We start from the raw sequence: 17,857 nt of genomic DNA on the forward strand, positions 1-17,857 counted from the left end.
GGTGGATGCTGAGACCCACAAATAATTGAGAAATAACCCCAACTAATAAGGATGCTCTTAATGTGCGTGAGTGTGTAGTACTTAATGTACGTGAATTTTGTACTTAAGGTGCATGAGTCTGGTGCCCAAAGTGCGTGAGTTGTGTGCTTAATGTGCGTGAGTGTGTTCTTCATCTATAGGGATATTAATAGGCATCTCAGTCTGGCTTAAGTTTTTAACAACTCACATTAAGTACACACTCACACACATTAAGTACAAAATTCACGCACCTTAAGCACAAGACTCACGCACCTTAAGCACAAAACTCATGCACATTAAGCACAAAACTCATGCACTTTAAAGTTTCAACAACTCACATTAAGTACACATTCACGCACATTAAACACAAAACCCACGCACCTTAGGCACAACACTCACACACCTTATGTACAAGACTCACGCACATTAACATTACACACTCACGCACATTAAGTACAAATCTCAGGCACATTAAGCACAAGACTCACGCACATTGAGTACAAAACTCACGCACATTAATCAACCGCACGGGAAGCATTCAACCGCACTAGAACCTTTCAAAATATATATATATATATATATATATATATATATATATATATATATATATATATATATATATATATATATAAACATTTTAACTTTATATATTAAGGGCCCTTGTTTTTACTTTGCCCTGAACCTATAAAATGATAGAACCGGCCCTGCAACTCATCCAAGTCGAGAACGACCTTCTCACCCTCACTCACTCTTACAGCAACTTTACAAGAGTTTTTAGTGCGACTACCCAAAGAGAATTTAAAGAAACCAACTAGCATCAATGTTAGGTTTGATTATTGCGAATTGAATGCTTGTGGCAATTTATATACATATAAAGGTCACTAATTTTCATCCAATCAAAAGTCTTTATTTTCCTGCTCATGAAATACTACACAGTTTTGTATTTGTTTTATTTATTATTATTATTATTATTATTATTATTATTTTGCTCATACAAATCTAGGAATGTCCCGCCTAATTTGGAGTTATTTTTTATTATTTAATCATATCAGATTTCAGAAGATATGATATTTGCGTGAAATTTTTATCCTAATTTTTAGGTTGTTGGCCTATTGTAGAGTTGGTATGAGTATGACCTTCTTCATACTATGCGTGCATTCTAAGTTTTCAGGGGTATGGGATTGCTGTCAAGTCTATAGATTTTGCAATATAATAATACGTATAGAGGTGATCTCCGGAGCTATATATACAAACACAATGAGACATAATTTTCCAAGTGTGCGAAGAGAGAAGTGAAACCCAAAACAATACAATTTACAGTAAGCAGTTCCAATTTGCAGTAACCATCTCTGAAGGATGTCTGGCCAATTCATCCATGGTGCAGATCTTCATCCACAGCTTACTACGAAGGCAGTTAAGTTGCGTTGTGTAAGGAATTATGTTGTCACTAAAACAAAGGGAGAAAACAACATAAGAAGCCAAGAGTGAGTGTTCGTGGATGAACATATGTTATTCCTACATTACCTTCATATATATTTTTTTAAGCTTCTCTTTAAGTGTTGCTAGGTTCTTCTAAATATGTTATTTTGGTTCTTTGAAATATAGGGTATGTTCATCCATGTGCACATACCTAAGGACATTGTATGTAAATACAAGAATGAATTCAAGGAGGGGCAAGTTTTGAGATTAGGAATTTCCTATGTATCACAAACTTTTTGAAATGCAAAACAAGCACTTTGCGTTATATGATAAAGTTTAAGTATGACACTCTGGTGAAGCAATATAAGCGTATCAATTTCCTGAAAACAATGTTTCAGTTCAAGAGTTTCCTACTATACTTTCAAAACAAAATGTGGATGAGAAAGTTTTAATGGGTAAGTGATTCACAACCAAAACTGTTATCTTCAAATTGCTTGATTTCAACATACAAAAATATCTTATATGACATAATGTGTTCTTAACATAGTCCTATGTTTTTAGATGTGATTGGTAAAGTTGTGGAGATTTATTCCCCACTGGAGAAGGTAATAGCTGAAAAAAAAAAAAAAAAAAAAAAAACTAGGTTGATAGACTTTGTCCTTGAGGATATGAGGTAAGTTTTGCTTCTTTATTTTCCACCTCTGTGTATTACAGTTAGTAATCTATATATTACATTCTGTATGTCTAACTTTCTTACAATTATGTGTGCAGTAAAATTTAGATTAAGTGCACACTTTGGGATGACCATGTGGATCAACTTATTCCTTATTTCAACCAAGATGTTACTGACCCAGTCATACTTTTGATCCAATTATGTCGTGCTAAGTTTATGGATAGTACGTCTAACTTAGTATTTACTGCACACATAATTTGTGTACTTACTTATTTAATCTCTAATGATTGGTAGATGGTGAAGTGCGCATACGCAGCTCTTTCGATGCAACTCAACTGTTTTTCTCTCACCCATGTAAGGAGTTTGTTAGATTTAAGAGCCGGTGAGTGTACCTAGGAAATCTTTCCTAATTTAATGGTTGTTTCTTAATGAATCATTAAGTGTTTTGTTGGTTTGTTGTTTTAGTAGCTTCACAGGTGACTCAACTCCATTGCGGTGTATTGATTCCTCATCTTGGCTTGGTGTTGGTCTTCCTAATGGTAGTGGTACTTCCAAGGAAGTGTTGGTCAATTCTATTGAGGAGATATACAGTAAAAAACATGTAATATGGTTTTTTGCGTATAACCTATTTCTATAGAGAATATAGTTACCTAAAATGTAACTTTAACTAAATATATATTGCTGGTTTTATCACTTAAGGTAAGTATCTATGTCTTGCACTAACAGTAGCTTTACTGCGTTTTCCTGGGCAGTTGGGGGAGTATTGGGTAGCTGGTCGAATTGTTGGTCTTGAGAGTCTATGTGATTGGTACTATATCTCTTGCAAGGGAAAGCTATCTGAGGGTGGTGGGATGCTCTATTGTCCTGGGTGTAAGAGCTATTGGCAAGAAGGAATTGTAAGGTATAGAGTGATAGTTCGTGTTGCTGATGAAACTGGAGATGCTCCTATGCTTTTATGGGATCGAGAATGTGCTGATTTGGTTGGTATAGCAGCTGGTGACTTAAAGGACAACTATCTTGGGGTATGCAAATTTGTTATTATTATTATCTTCTTACCTGATTTGTGAGGCTAAATTTTTCACACAGTAGGTGTACTTTAATTTTCCTAGGGTAATAACTCTATTTCAACGGAGCAAAATCAAGTGTACAACACCATTTTAGAATCAGTCGCAGGCAATAATGTAGGTTTGTTTTTCGTTTACGGGTATGGTGGTACAGGTAAAACATTTGTGTGGAAGACCTTATCAGCTGCTCTACGCTCAAAGCGTAAAATTGTTTTGAACGTGACGTCCAGTGGAATTGCTTCGTTACTCATGCCTGGTGGTCGAACTGCACATTCCCGTTTTGACATACCAATTGCTGTGAATGAGGATTCCACTTGCAATATTTCACAGGGGAGTGATCTAGCGGATTTAATAATTAAATGCAGCTTGATTATCTGGGATGAGGCACATATGATGCCACAAGCATTGCTTCGAAGCGTTAGATAGGACAATGCGAGATATATTAAGATTTGATAATCCATCAACCAACTTTCCATTTGGTGGGAAAACAGTTGTTCTTGGAGGTGATTTTAGACAAATCTTACCGGTGATACCAAAGGGTACCATGCAAGATATTGTTGGTTCAAGTATTAACTCTTCTTATTTATGGAGTCATTGTAAGGTATTGAGGTTGACTCAAAATTTGAGGTTGCAAAGTGTGGGCTCTACTGTAGAAAGGATAAACCTTGCTGCTTTTGCTAATTGGATTGCGGCAATAGGTGATGGTCAGGTTGGTGGTCCAAATGATGGTCATGCGAAAGTTGAAATCCCTCAAGAACATGTGTTAAAGACAAATAGTGATCCAATTCGTGCTATTGTTGAGAATACATTTCCTAGGTTTTCTGAGCATCAACATGATGGCAATTATCTAATCGGAAGAGCAATTTTAGCACTGACACTTGAAGTTGTCGATGAAGTGAACGAGTATATGAGAAATATGAATGCTGCAGAATCTCAAACATATTTTAGCTCTGACTCAGTTTGTCCGGTGGAAATCACTCCTGATTCAGTTGCCGCTCTTCACACCCCAGAGTTCTTAAACAGGTTAAAGTACTATAGTGTGCCTAACCATTCATTGACTTTAAAAGTTGGGTCTCCAATTATGTTACTGCGAAATATAGATCATTCCGATGGTTTGTGCAATGGGACAAGGTTAATCATTTCTAAACTAGGAGACCACGTTGTCGAAGCTAAAATTCTATTCGGAAGTAATGCAGGAACAAAGGTGTTGATTCCTAGATTGTCATTGACTCCATCAGATCCAAAGTTACCATTTAAATTTCAGCGGAGACAATTCCCCTTGATGTTGTCATATGCTATGACAATTAACAAGAGTCAAGGTCAAACATTTTCTACAGTTGGCCTATTACTAAAAAAACCTATTTTTGTTCATGGACAACTTTATGTAGCGTTGTCAAGAATTAGCAATCCAAATGGTCTTAAGTTACTTATTTACAATGACAATGGAGAATATGTTTCTTCAACATCAAATGTTGTATATAAAGAGGTATTTAATAATATATAAACTTTGTATGTTATTTCTTTTTTGTAACATAAATTTATATATATATATATATATATATATATATATATATATATATATATATATATATATATATATATATATAGGGACGCACTCAGGTGCGAATAAGTGCCCAGGAAGGAAATGCGAACGAATCAGCGCGTGACATGTGTCCAGATCTAATAACTTAAAAAAAAACGCGGTGACATTTTCGTAAATAATTGAACATCGAAGTGCAAGTAAAATCTCTTATAAGTGCACCTATTTTCACTTATAAGTGCATGTAATTTTGCCTTTGGTAGGGAGTATCCCGACCGACATAAGCTCCCGCCACGACCGACTTGCCTTTGTCTTTCTCTTTTGATCCTTGCAGGTAGCAGGTCGGGCTTTTTCCATAGAGATCCCGGTCGGGAACGGCCGGAAGTTGCCCGAACGCTGGTGTCGACCACCGAGCGGTAGCCCTTCGACGAAAGAGCTGGCACAAAGGACGCGTGGCGGCTCTTCATGGCGACAGACAGGGCACCCGGGAGGATGACACGTGGTGGCTACGTGGAAGACATGCCGAGCAGCCGGAATCTTGTCCCCGGCACAGTGGCTATAAATGCCCACAGTAGCTACAGTGGAGAGGACTTTTGGACGATCGATAGGTTGTTGTTAGAGAATCCCGACCGCACTCAGTCGGTACTCAGAGCAACCAAGTAGATTGTACTTAGGGCCTTTACCGTGATCAATAAAGATTTTACTTGCTTTAATTGGTCTCGTGTTATTTTATATTGCTTACATATAATTAGCAGTATCATTTTGGCGCCGTCTGTGGGGAATCGTACGAGAAACCAACGTCTTGACGAGCACCCGGTCTCTATACCAACATGTATCCGTGGGCACACAACAACTTTGCCGACGACCAGGCGGACGCGGCGAGCTCCTCCGACCACTATGCTACCCAACAGCAGGGTCAGACAATGGACCTCAACCTCAACCTCTCACCACCGCATCCGTCAAATACATACCCGGCCGCCCAGCAGCCGGTGAATTACATACAACCAGGATACCCAACACCCGGTCTGCCATACCAGCAGCAGCCCATGATGTATCCCGCCCAGTATCCGTACCCGGTCCCACCTCCACCATATGGGTATTGGCCAGGACAACCGATGTGCTACACTTCCCCGGTTGGTTATCCACCATATACGCCTGCCTATACAGCTCCAGCCGCCGCCCCTCCAGTACAACCGACCGCACAAGTAGAGCCGCAGCGTCAGTCCACATCCCGGGCTCGACACTCGGCTCATTCGCGGTTGGGGTCGGGGGGTGCTGATGCGATGGAGGCACCAGTTCAGGCCGTTCAAGCGGAGGACCCTGAAGAAGTTGCCCGAGCGGTAGCTTTTGATCGTCTCCGACCAGAGATGCGCCAGCGTTTGGGACCCCAAGACCCGAATCGCGGGCAAGAGGACGTACAAATGCAGGAAGCTAGCCACGAGGCTTCATCCGGGTATAGCGGGTCGAGATCTCAACGACGGCGACGCGCTCGGGATACAGCCCAAGCCGCTCAAGCCGCCGAGCTCAACGAAACCCGAGGATTGCTCTACAACCTCCAGGCTGAAGTTGCGCAGCTCAGGAGTGCGTATCCTACAGCACCCCCGGCCGACCGATCGACCCTACACCAGACGCCTTTCACAGCAGCGGTAATGGCTCAGCCTTACCCGCTCGACTTAAAGGTCTCGGGAGAGAAGAGTTACGACGGTCGGACAGATCCTGAGGCCCACGTAAATGATTTTTTCAGCAACATGATGCTGAAGGGCGTTTCGGACGCCGTGATGTGCAGAGCCTTTTACTCGACCCTCACCGGTCGGGCAGCAGAGTGGTTCCGGACCCTGCCCCCGGGGTCGATCGACAAATTTGAGACCCTGGCGATCAAATTTGTGAGGAAGTTCATTACTTCCAAAGTGGTGAGGAAGTCCTATATGTACCTCGAAAAGGCCAAGCAGCTCGAAGGGGAAAGCTTGACCGACTTCCTCATCATGTGGAAGGCAGCGGTCGGGGAGGTCGAGCCCATGGACGATGCGACCGCCACTCACATGCTTCACATCTCCCTCCGGGCGGGGTATCTGTACCAGGATTTTATCCTTCACCCCCCGACCACCTATGAGGAGGCCCTCCGAAGGGTCACTGATTATGCCAACGCAGGTGAGGCGAATGCCGTCAAGCGCTCGCAGGAGGTCGGCTGTTCGTCCCGTAAACCGGCCAGCCGGGCAGAACATCGATCGGGAGATGACAATCCCCGACCCCGCACCAGGCATGGCGAGTTTACGGCCTTGAACCGATCCGCAGCGGAGGCCATGCAATATGCCCAGTCCTGCAATCTCATCAAACTTCCCCATCCCGATCGAAACGGCCCTGACAAGAGTAAGCATTGTGCTTACCATCGATGCGCCGGGCATGACACCGAGGAGTGTACCCACTTGCGCCAATTATTGGAAGATTTGCTCAATTTGGGAAAATTAGACAAGTGTGTGGGGAAGAGAGAGGAAAACAAAAGGAACACCGATCGGAGGGATCATAGACGTTCCCATCACCGCTCTGATCGATCTGGGCAAGACAGAAGGGATGATCGTCATGATGACCGACGGGACCCCGACCCTCCGTCCGGTAGCCGCCCGTCCGGAAAGCCTACCATCCACGTCATTTTTGGTGGGCTGGAAGACGCTTCCCGACCGCGGACTAATTGCCCGGTTGCAATAGTGGATTCCCGGGGAACCGGGAAGAGGCAGAAGATGGAACCCATAACCTTCACCCTTGAGGACCAACCTACCAGCAGTGATCACGGCATGGAGGCGCTCGTGGTCACGATCGATGTTAAGGGGACAGACGTCCAGAGGGTTATGGTTGACACGGGCAGCAGCGTGAACGTCCTATACTTGGACGTGTTTGAGAAGCTTGGCCTTGACAGGAAGGAGCTGACGCCGGTCGGTGTACCACTGTCAGGATTTACCGGGGCTCTTATTTACCCCGAGGGAAAAATAGCGCTCCCGGTCGAGATCGGCACACCTCCAAAGTCGATCCAAACGGAGCTGGAATTTGTTGTGGTCAACCTCCATTGCGTCCACAACATTATCTTGGGCCGACCCGCCATCATGAAGATCGGTGGGATAATTTCTATGCCCCACCTGTGCATGAAATTCCCCACCCCTAACGGGGTCGGCGTGGTCCGTGGCGATGTCCAATCCGCCCGGAAGTGTTACACCCGAGCGGTTAATAGACGTGATTCCGGTCCATCTTCCTGGGTGAACACTATAGCCAAAGAGGAGGCTAAGGAACGGAAGGAGCAGCCCGAGCCTTCCGAAGAGATAGAAGAAGTTCCCCTGTCCAAGGACCGCCCTGACAGGAAGATTAAGATTGGCCGAGCCCTCACTCCCGAGCTCCGAGCGGAAGTTTTGGCCGTACTTCGGGAATACGCTGATATCTTTGCGTGGGGCCCCGAAGACATGCCCGGGATCGATCGGTCGGTCATCTGTCACAAGTTAGCCGTCGATCCCGCAGCAAAGCCGGTCGTGCAGAAAACACGACACCTTTCCTCCGATCGCCGTGAGTTTGTCAGGGAGGAAGTCAAAAAGATGGCGGCAATCGAGCACATCCGTCCGGTGATTTATCCCGAGTGGGTGGCAAATATCGTTCTTGTCCCGAAGCCCCCAGCTTGGAGGATGTGTATCGACTTCACGGACCTCAACAAAGCCTGTCCGCTCGACCCGTACCCTCTACCGAGCATTCATCAGATGGTCGACGAGACGGCTGGGGCCGAGTTAATGAGCTTCATGGATGCCTTCAAGGGGTACCATCAGATCATGAAGCACCATGAAGACGAAAGTAAGACGGCCTTCGTGACCCCGGATGGGCTGTATTGTTACCGAGTGATGCCGTTCGGTCTGCGGAACGCAGGAGCTACCTACCAAAGGATGGTCAACATGCTCTTTGCTGATCTACTGGGCCGAACGATGGAGGCTTACATCGATGATATGCTGGTCAAGAGTCGGGACCGATCCGACCACACTCGGGACCTTCGGGAGTGCTTCCAGATCATGAGGAAGTACCAGTTGCGGCTGAACCCGACCAAGTGCACATTCGCGGTTCAGACCGGCAAGTTCCTCGGCTATATGATGACCAAGAGAGGAATCGAGCCTAACCCGGCCAAAGTAAAAGCGATTCTGGACATGCAGCCGCCTTCCACCGTTCGGGAAGTCCAGCAATTGACCGGTCGGTTGGCAGCCCTCAGCCGGTTCCTCTCCAAGCTAGCCAAGCGCGCTTTACCTTTCTTTAAGGTATTGCGGAAGGTTAACGGATTTGTCTGGGACGAAGAATGCCGAGTGGCTTTTGACGAGCTGAAGGAATATCTCATGTCACCGATCGTGCTCTCGAAGCCCGAGCTCGGAGAAGAGCTAGACGTGTACCTCGCCGTGTCCGATCGCGCAGTAAGCGCAGTGTTGTGCCGAACCGATCCGGAAGGGGTCCAGCGACCGGTGTATTATGTAAGCCACGCGCTACATGGTCCCGAGCTCCGGTACTCCCGGCTAGAGAAGGTCGTCTACGCCTTGTACATTGCCGCGAAGAAGTTGGCTCCCTACTTCCAGGGTCGAGCAATTCGCGTGTTGACCGATCAGCCGATCGGTCCAGTCCTCCGAACTGCTTCATCATCAGGTCGCCTAGTCAAATGGGCGTTAATGTTGACCCAGTACGCGATCGAATACCGACCAAGACCGGCTATTAAAGGTCAAGCTCTTGCGGACTTCTTGGTTGAGTGCACCGCCCGGGATACCCGGCCTCCTGAGGTTGCGGATCCCGAGGCTGAGTGGTGGTCGTTGGCTACTGACGGGTCAAGTAGCAAAAAAGGAGCAGGGGGAGGAGTAGTAGTCACGAGCCCAGAAGGATTCAAAGTCTATTTTGCTCTCATGTATCAGTTCCACCTGACCAACAACGAAGCCGAGTATGAAGCATTTGTAAATGGCTTGCAATGCGCTCGGGACTTGGGGGCTGAATACATTCGAGCCCAAACAGATTCTGCGCTCGTGGTCGGGCAAGTTCTCGGGGACTATGAAGTCAATGGTGAACGTTTGCAGTTGTACCGAGACCTTGCCATGGAAAAGCTCGCTCAGTTCCGGGGGTATACCGTCCGGCACATACCCCGGTTGGATAACGCCGATGCGGATATCTTATCCAAACTGGCCCAAGACGCCCCGGAACACATGTCGAAGATAGCTCGGATCTTGGTGATCCCCAAGCACAGTATCCATCGCCTGCCGGTCAATCCAATCCAACCGGTGGAGGACAGCTGGATCACCGATCTGAAGGAATACCTCGAGCACGGTCGACTCCCAGACGACCCACAGCGTGCTCGAAAAGCCAAGCTGAGAGCCCCGAGGTTCCAAGTCTTGGATGGTCGTCTTTATCGGCGATCGTATGGAGGCCCTCTTATGCGTTGCTTGACCGCGTTCGAGGCCGAGTTAGTCATGAAGGAGCTGCACTCGGGAATCTGCTCCTCACATCAGGGAGGTCGATCCCTGGCCCGTCGTATCATGTTGATCGGGTACTATTGGCCGTCCCTCCAGCTAGACTGTGAAAAGTTAGCTCGGGAATGTGAGACGTGCCAACTGTACGCCCGGATGCCTGGACGACCGGCAACGTTCTACCAGCCAGTCACGACCGTAATTCCTTTCGCTAGGTGGGGGGTAGACATCTTGGGCCCCTTCCCTCAGCTCTCCGGTCGGAGAAAGTTCGTGATCGTCGCCATAGATTACTTCTCCAAGTGGATAGAAGCCGAGCCCTTAGCCACGATCGCATCTCAGCAGTGTGCTCGCTTCCTTTGGCGCAATGTCATTTCCCGTTTTGGCGCACCCGTGCATCTCATTAGCGACAACGGTCGCCAGTTTGTGAGCCAATACTTCCAGAATTTCTTGGCCACGATCGGGACGACTCACGTCCGGTCGTCGGTCGCTTACCCACAGGGAAATGGACAAGTGGAGAATGCTAACCGGACGATATTGGAAGGTCTGAAAAAGAAGTTACACTCGGCCGGTCGTAGTTGGGCCGATGAGTTGCCATATGTCTTATGGACTTATCGGACGACCCCGAGGGAAGCTACTTTGGAGACCCCTTTCGCCCTGGTTTACGGAGCTGAGGCCCGACTTCCGATCGAGGCCTGGATTCCGACCGATCGAGAGAGAACCTATAATGCGGAAGAGAACGAACACGCGATGGCCGTGGACCTTGATGGGGTCGAAGAAAAACGAGAGCTAGCCGCTCGGCGTATGGCCGAGTACCAAAAACGTGTCAAGAGTTCGAAAGACGTTCGGGTCAACCCTCGTTATTTTCAAGTCGGAGATTACGTTCTACGACGAAGGGAGGCCAGTCAGCCTTTAGAGGGTGGAAAGCTAGCTCAGAGCTGGGAGGGGCCGTACATCATCAACGCTGTCATACGGCCGGGTACATACCGACTAGAGACAACAGCTGGTCGGTTAATCGACGGGACTTGGAATTCCGAGCACCTCGTTCTTTTTAGGCATTAGCCTATTTTTGGTATTTTCTAAGACGAAGTGGGGGCTTGACCTGCGAGTTAGTCCCGGTCGTCATTTCTATGTAAATTTATGGTTGTAAAATTAATTCAACCGCCTGCGAGCGGGAAAGTTTAATGTATATACGATCGATGGTTGCTCGACCGTTTGTATGCGGCGGCCCGATCGGTTATTTTCTTTCACCCTCGTTACATGCAGATCAATTCAACATTCAATCAATCGGGCGAAGTCTATCGACCGGTCAAAACGCGCTCCACATAGGCGGACACTCAAGTCACGCCGCTGATCGGGGAAGCCAGGAGCTCTCAGCATTATTCCCCGATCCGTCTAACTTCTGTCCACTATCGCACCCACTCGTGCCTCGAGCGCGCAATAGTGTGGGGGCTGGGATAAGGAAGTATTTGCCGGCCCGTTGCTCGGTTATATTCCGACCGTAGAGGCTTGCTCATTTTCAAGAATTTTTCGACAAAGGCCCGGAGATCGGGTAAACCCGATCGGTTGGCCAGATTTGACGTCGAAATATCGAACGCACGACCAGGCCATAAGGTCGTAAGGTCGGGCGTTGAGCGGATCGAGTATTGTGAGACCGGGTCTAAAGGCCAGGTGGTCGAGTGATTATGATCAGTGTGTGTAAATTGAAAGCAAGGAAACAAGAGACGAGCGACGCGAGATAGAGCGAAAAACAAATTTTATTAACTAACAAAAGCTGCCCGGTACAATTCGGGACCGGGCTCCCGATCAATGTTCATTACAAAAAGAAGAAAAGAAGCCTACTCTATTTTTTTCGTCTCCCGAGCTCCAGCAGCCGCCTCCTTCCCGCTTGAGGTGACTGCCGTTGATGCCCCGGCTTCAGACGCCTTGGCTTTTGGGGCGAAGGGAGAGGGACCGGGATCGGCTAGGTCTGGGGGCAATGCCGAGAGGACCAGCTGAAGATCTTCCCCATCCAGAGCCTGCTCCAACCGGGAACGGACTCGTTCAAGCATCTTCCGTTTTCCGGCCGTAAAGCCCCAGCGACCGAACGAGACGATCAGCTCTTCCCCGATCTCTGTTCCCCGGGCTGCTGTGAGGAAGGCCGAGCCCAAGTCCTTGTCTTTGAAGGCTGCCCGCGCCAGGTCGCTCGGATTCTCGAGCTGAGCCTTCAGCTCCTTGGCCTCTCCAATCGCCCGACTGGCGACCTTCTCGGCGAGGACCCGCTCCTCGTCGCCCTTCTTCAGGGCCTTTTGCGTCTTCTCCAGCTCGGCCTGGAGCTCCTTGATCTCCTTCAGACGACGAGCGGCCGTCTTCTTATGATGATCAGCTTCCTCGGCCAGCATAGCCTGACCTTGAAGGAGTTGGGTCGCCCGGGAGATCTGCAGTACAAAAGGGTATTCAGGGTTAGCCCGGTCAATGATACTTGGGCAAAGAAAGATTATAAGTTGGGAAACTCACCTCAGCCAGGTCGTGGCCGATCCGTTCAGCCACCTGGGTCGGGGTCATCTTCCCCAGATCCACTCGGGCTGGCGCGGCGTTGACGATCCGTGCCAGCACGGACGTAGAATCCCTTTCCCGCCCGACAGAAGGGCTCGGGCTGTGTTGGTCACGGCGGCGCTTCATGCCGCCCACCTCGGTCGCGCCCTTGTCGGCGACCTTCTCCTTTCCCCGAGCGACCTCTACCCGGGCGACCAGGACGTCAGGCTGCTCGACGACGAAGCCCTCGCCCGTCGTCACGGTCGAGGCGCTCAGAGGTCGGGCAGAGGGAATCTCCTTTTCCCCAGCCGCTTTGGTCTTGGCCTTCTTCTTCCCGCCGAGGGAGATCTTGGCGAGCGGGGGAAGGGTGGTGTCTTCATCACCGAATTCTGCCATGGCTGCAATAAAAAGAGCTAAGTTAGTTTGATCAAGAAATGAAGCTAGGTCGGGAGGAACAGCTCGAGCTAAACCTTTATTCTTTCGTTTCGACGGCTTGGCGACCGTCACGCCCATCGGTACGGGCAGGTACTTCTCCCTTAGCTCGTACGTGGGGGGCGGGAGCTTGGCGGCTGCGAGACTCTCGGCTGTCCGGAAGATGGAATACTCATGTATTTCACTCGAGATCCGAGTGACCGTCTCCTTGAGCGCCTGAGTCACGGCCGGCACCACTTGCTTTCTGAAGTGACTGCTCCAAGTGCGATCGACCGGGAGGATCCAGGGGTCGTATTTGATGGAGAAAATTCTGTTCTTCCACCCCTTGTTGTTCCCGGGCAGGCCTTTGATGGCGCACATATCTGCTCGGGATTGCAGCATCAGGAACCCGCCCCCGTAGCGGCCCGGGAGAACCTTGATCTGGTAGATGAAATTGAACAGCTCCATCGTGCACTCGGCCTCATGCCGAGTGCATATCTGCGGGAAGCAGGCGAGGATCCGATGTGCGTTCGGGCAGATCTGAGCCGGAACGACCCGATAGTACGCTAGAAAGGCCGTCAAGAGGGCCGGGAAGGGAATGGCAATCGGGGCCATTAGGGAGTCGTAATGCATCCCGATCCACTTGCCCCGATGCCTGTCAATTACGTTCCCCAGCTGCCGGCTCGTGTCGAATTCTACCCGACCCTGGAGTACTTCAGCAATCCGAGCCGCTTCGCCTTTGGTCAGCAGGCTCATTTCTTGCTCGACACTCTCGCTGTTCAAGAATTCGAGCTCGACGGCTGGTGTGGCCGGCCCGGCCGGGTCTTCTTCGGTCTGCTCGGGGGTATTTTCCCGATCACCCCCTCGAGGAGCAGCTTCCGGGTAGTCCCCAACCACCCGGGTAGGCGTTTCCCTAACGCCCTCGGTCGGAGAACCCCGCCCGCTTGACGTGGTTCTCTCTTCCTCTTCTTCGCTGGAGCTCCCCGATCCGCTGGAGCTAGAGCTCGACGTCCCGGAGGAGCTTGATGCGTTGTTATGCTCGACGGCTCGCTCAGGGGCTGGCGTTGCTCGGGGCTGGCTTCGGGAGTGCAGGATATAATGGCCACTTCCTCGTCGCTGATATGCTCGACCTCCTCATCATAATCCGCGATCGAGGCGTTTTGACTGTCAGAGTCCGTCATTTCGATCTACCTAACGGTCGGTCGGGGTTAGTAAAGGACTTGAGACGTCCGGGACAGTTAGTTGACCTAGCGTTCTACCTATAGTTGAAAGCCTAAAGTAAAGAAGAAGGATTAAGAGCTTACCGAGTGGAGGGAGATTGAAGCTTGAAGTTCGAAGTTTGCTTGCTCGACTGCCTTGCTAAGGTGCTCTGCTTGGGACTCTCCGAGGGTACCGATGGATGCGCAGGAGTGAGGAAAGTTCAAATGTGGGCCTCAAAGGCCTATTTATAGGAGGGCATTTAGGCGGGAAAATGAATCCACTTGCGTGACACGACTGGCGCTGAATCCGAGGCGACGGTTGCAGTCGCAGAGGCCGGCAGTGGCCGACACGTGGCGAGGAGGGGAATGACAGCTGGCCGGTCGGTCTAAAGCCTGACGGTTGGGCTTCTTCATCCCGTCCCGTTTTTTCCCGACTGATCAAAAAGGCCCGGGCTGGGGGGCTTTTGGTAGGGAGTATCCCGACCGACATAAGCTCCCGCCACGACCGACTTGCCTTTGTCTTTCTCTTTTGATCCTTGCAGGTAGCAGGTCGGGCTTTTTCCATAGAGATCCCGGTCGGGAACGGCCGGAAGTTGCCCGAACGCTGGTGTCGACCACCGAGCGGTAGCCCTTCGACGAAAGAGCTGGCACAAAGGACGCGTGGCGGCTCTTCATGGCGACAGACAGGGCACCCGGGAGGATGACACGTGGTGGCTACGTGGAAGACATGCCGAGCAGCCGGAATCTTGTCCCCGGCACAGTGGCTATAAATGCCCACAGTAGCTACAGTGGAGAGGACTTTTGGACGATCGATAGGTTGTTGTTAGAGAATCCCGACCGCACTCAGTCGGTACTCAGAGCAACCAAGTAGATTGTACTTAGGGCCTTTACCGTGATCAATAAAGATTTTACTTGCTTTAATTGGTCTCGTGTTATTTTATATTGCTTACATATAATTAGCAGTATCAGCCTTGTTAGCATTCACTTTCCGCAACCATTCATGCACCTGGGTGTGCTTATAACTATATGTGCAACTATTTATAACTATAGGTGCAACTACTTATAACTATATGTGCACCTACTTTCACCTATAAGTGCATGTAATTTTGTCTTGTTAACATTCATTGATCTGAGTTCAGCGGGTAGTAATACTCCTAAAAACCACTCGCAAACATTCATACACCTAGATGCAACTACTTATACCTATGTGTGCAACTACTTAGAACTATAGGTGCAACTACTTAGAACTATAAGTGCAACTAAGTATTGATGCTCAGTGTAAATTTTTACTTGCACCTATAATACATTTTACATGCATTTGTAATACATTTTACTTGCACTTCGATGTTCAATTATTTACGAAAATGCCACCGCGTTTTTTTAAAAAATCAGTGTTTCTCATCCATTAGATCTGGACACGTGGACGAACAGAATACATTCCTATTTCGCGCCTGGGCGAGCCGTTCGCACCCGAGTGCAACTCTATATATATATATATATATATATATATATATATATATATATATATATATATATATATATATATATATACTTACTTTATTTTTTGTCCGTGCATCGCACGGGTGGATAACTAGTTTATTTAGTAACAGCAAGGTATTCACATATTTCTTCAGAAGATGGACTTTTTTTTTTTTTTGAATAACAGAAGATGGACTTAACAATTCCTAATAATGGAAAAAAGAAAAGATGTTTAAGCATTGAACTTCTAATTTCTGTTGAGCCTGAGAGGATGAGAGGAAGAAGAAGGAGAAGCGGCGGCGGCGGCGTTCACGGCGAGCGTGGTACGGTGATGTGTCCGAAACAATAACAACAACTCAATAAAAAAAAAAGGCAATAGAGTATGTTTTATACCCTTCAAGTCATCGAGCCAACGGAGGAACCCAAGTCAATTTGGAACAGACGCCAGAAAAAAAACTTTATGCTCGTCAAAAACGTCGTCGCCACAGGGTGATTTAGGATGGGGACGATGACAGCGGCTTTTGCCACTAAACCTGTAAAACAGCTCCACATCAGCATATTAGCTCTAGATCAGCATATTATTACTGGAAATTTGTAGGAGACCTGCAAAAAAGGCTAGGCGACAAAAAAAATTTGGTTTATAGTTCGAAACAGTAGTTTATGAAAGGTCAGGGTGTGGCATAAAAAATCGTGATTCAGGGTGCGAAATAACACTTTAGCCTTATTTTTATTATCTGTTTTCATCAACATTATTTATACTGTTTTAGAAGGTGAAGCAAGACAATTTGAGGAATAAGAATGCAGGAACGGCTTCTGTTTAGCAGAATATAATATTGATTAAAGAAGAAAAGGTAAGTAGCTTTAGAAGAAAGCATGCATACAAATTTGCATGTGCACAGGGGCTAAGTCAGTGATGTTAAGGTAGATGATGAATGATGATGGCATGCCAGATAAGATTGGGAGAGGATGAGAACATGATATGGGGGGTTATTTATGCACCTGAAGATTAGCCAGCAGATAATAATAATTGCAAAATCTTCATTGTGCTTCCTTGCCTAATTGATTAATTAATACAAAGAAATTATTTTTCCAACATTCATGTATACCGACAAATTACTACAACAAAGTAAACTACCTTAAGTTAATTACCCGATATTACGCTAGTTACATGAAAATAGTATATATATATATATATATATATATATATATATATATATATATATATACTTCTATACTATATATATATATATACTAATAAGAGCCCAAGAGAGTTAGGCCTATAATGGGTAGAAAAAATGGCGGTCAAATTTTTTAATCAAATGAATGGCTCAGATTGATCAGATTTTAATTTTTCCTTAAGATTTCCTAATTTATCCTTAATGAATATGATTATCCGTTAACTTTTCCGTTAAATATTATATTTCTGTAAATTTCTGTTAGTTTACCGTTAACTTACTCATTGATTTAATAAGAAAGGTCTTAGGTTCGAACCCCATTCCAATCAATATTGGCATAATTAGTACTCTATTTTGCTCTAATTAAATTAAATAATAATTTAGTAGCTACAACAAAAAATAATACATATACATTTCTTTAATTTAGAATTATGTGTCTACAATGTCTTTATTCAAAAAAAATTATTCATTATCAATAAATTAAATAAGAGAAATAATTTTATTAGTTATATTGTATTTATTTTTCTCCAATATAAAAATTCTTTACATTCAAATCCGTCAATTGATTATATTCGCTACATTGTCTCTACAATGTCTTTATTAAAAACTAATTATTCATTATCAATAAATTAATTAAGATAAATAATTTTATTAGTTATATTGTGTTTATATTTCTCCAATGTAAAAATTCTTTACATTCAAATTCATCAATTGATTATATTCACTACATTGTCTAATATCTTTTTTGTGCATTATTTTTTAATTAAATATCAAAGTTATAATAAAAAATAATGCTATATATTTATTTACTAAGTATTTTATTAATACCATGAAAAGATTTTAAAAAATATAATTTATAAAGTCAATCATATTAACTAATTGAGGAATTTGTTGACAAAGAGAGTATTC

General features: G+C 46.4%; 1 protein-coding gene across 1 annotated transcript; it reads left to right on the forward strand.

The window, feature by feature from the left end:
* Positions 1–3,604: 3,604 nt before the first annotated feature.
* Positions 3,605–4,678, forward strand: LOC109179156 (ATP-dependent DNA helicase PIF1-like). The gene has a single exon (XM_019328720.1). The coding sequence runs from the start codon at positions 3,605–3,607 to the stop codon at positions 4,676–4,678; it is 1,074 nt and encodes a 357-aa protein (XP_019184265.1).
* Positions 4,679–17,857: the final 13,179 nt, after the last annotated feature.

The sequence above is a fragment of the Ipomoea nil genome, unplaced genomic scaffold, assembly GCF_001879475.1.
Source record: "Ipomoea nil cultivar Tokyo-kokei standard unplaced genomic scaffold, Asagao_1.1 scaffold0878, whole genome shotgun sequence".
Classification (NCBI taxonomy): domain Eukaryota; kingdom Viridiplantae; phylum Streptophyta; class Magnoliopsida; order Solanales; family Convolvulaceae; genus Ipomoea; species Ipomoea nil.

What these genes read in the sequence shown, in the direction of transcription:
- LOC109179156 (XM_019328720.1), top strand. Translation starts at nt 3,605, where the DNA reads ATGCGAGATATATTAAGATTTGATAATCCATCAACCAACTTTCCATTT.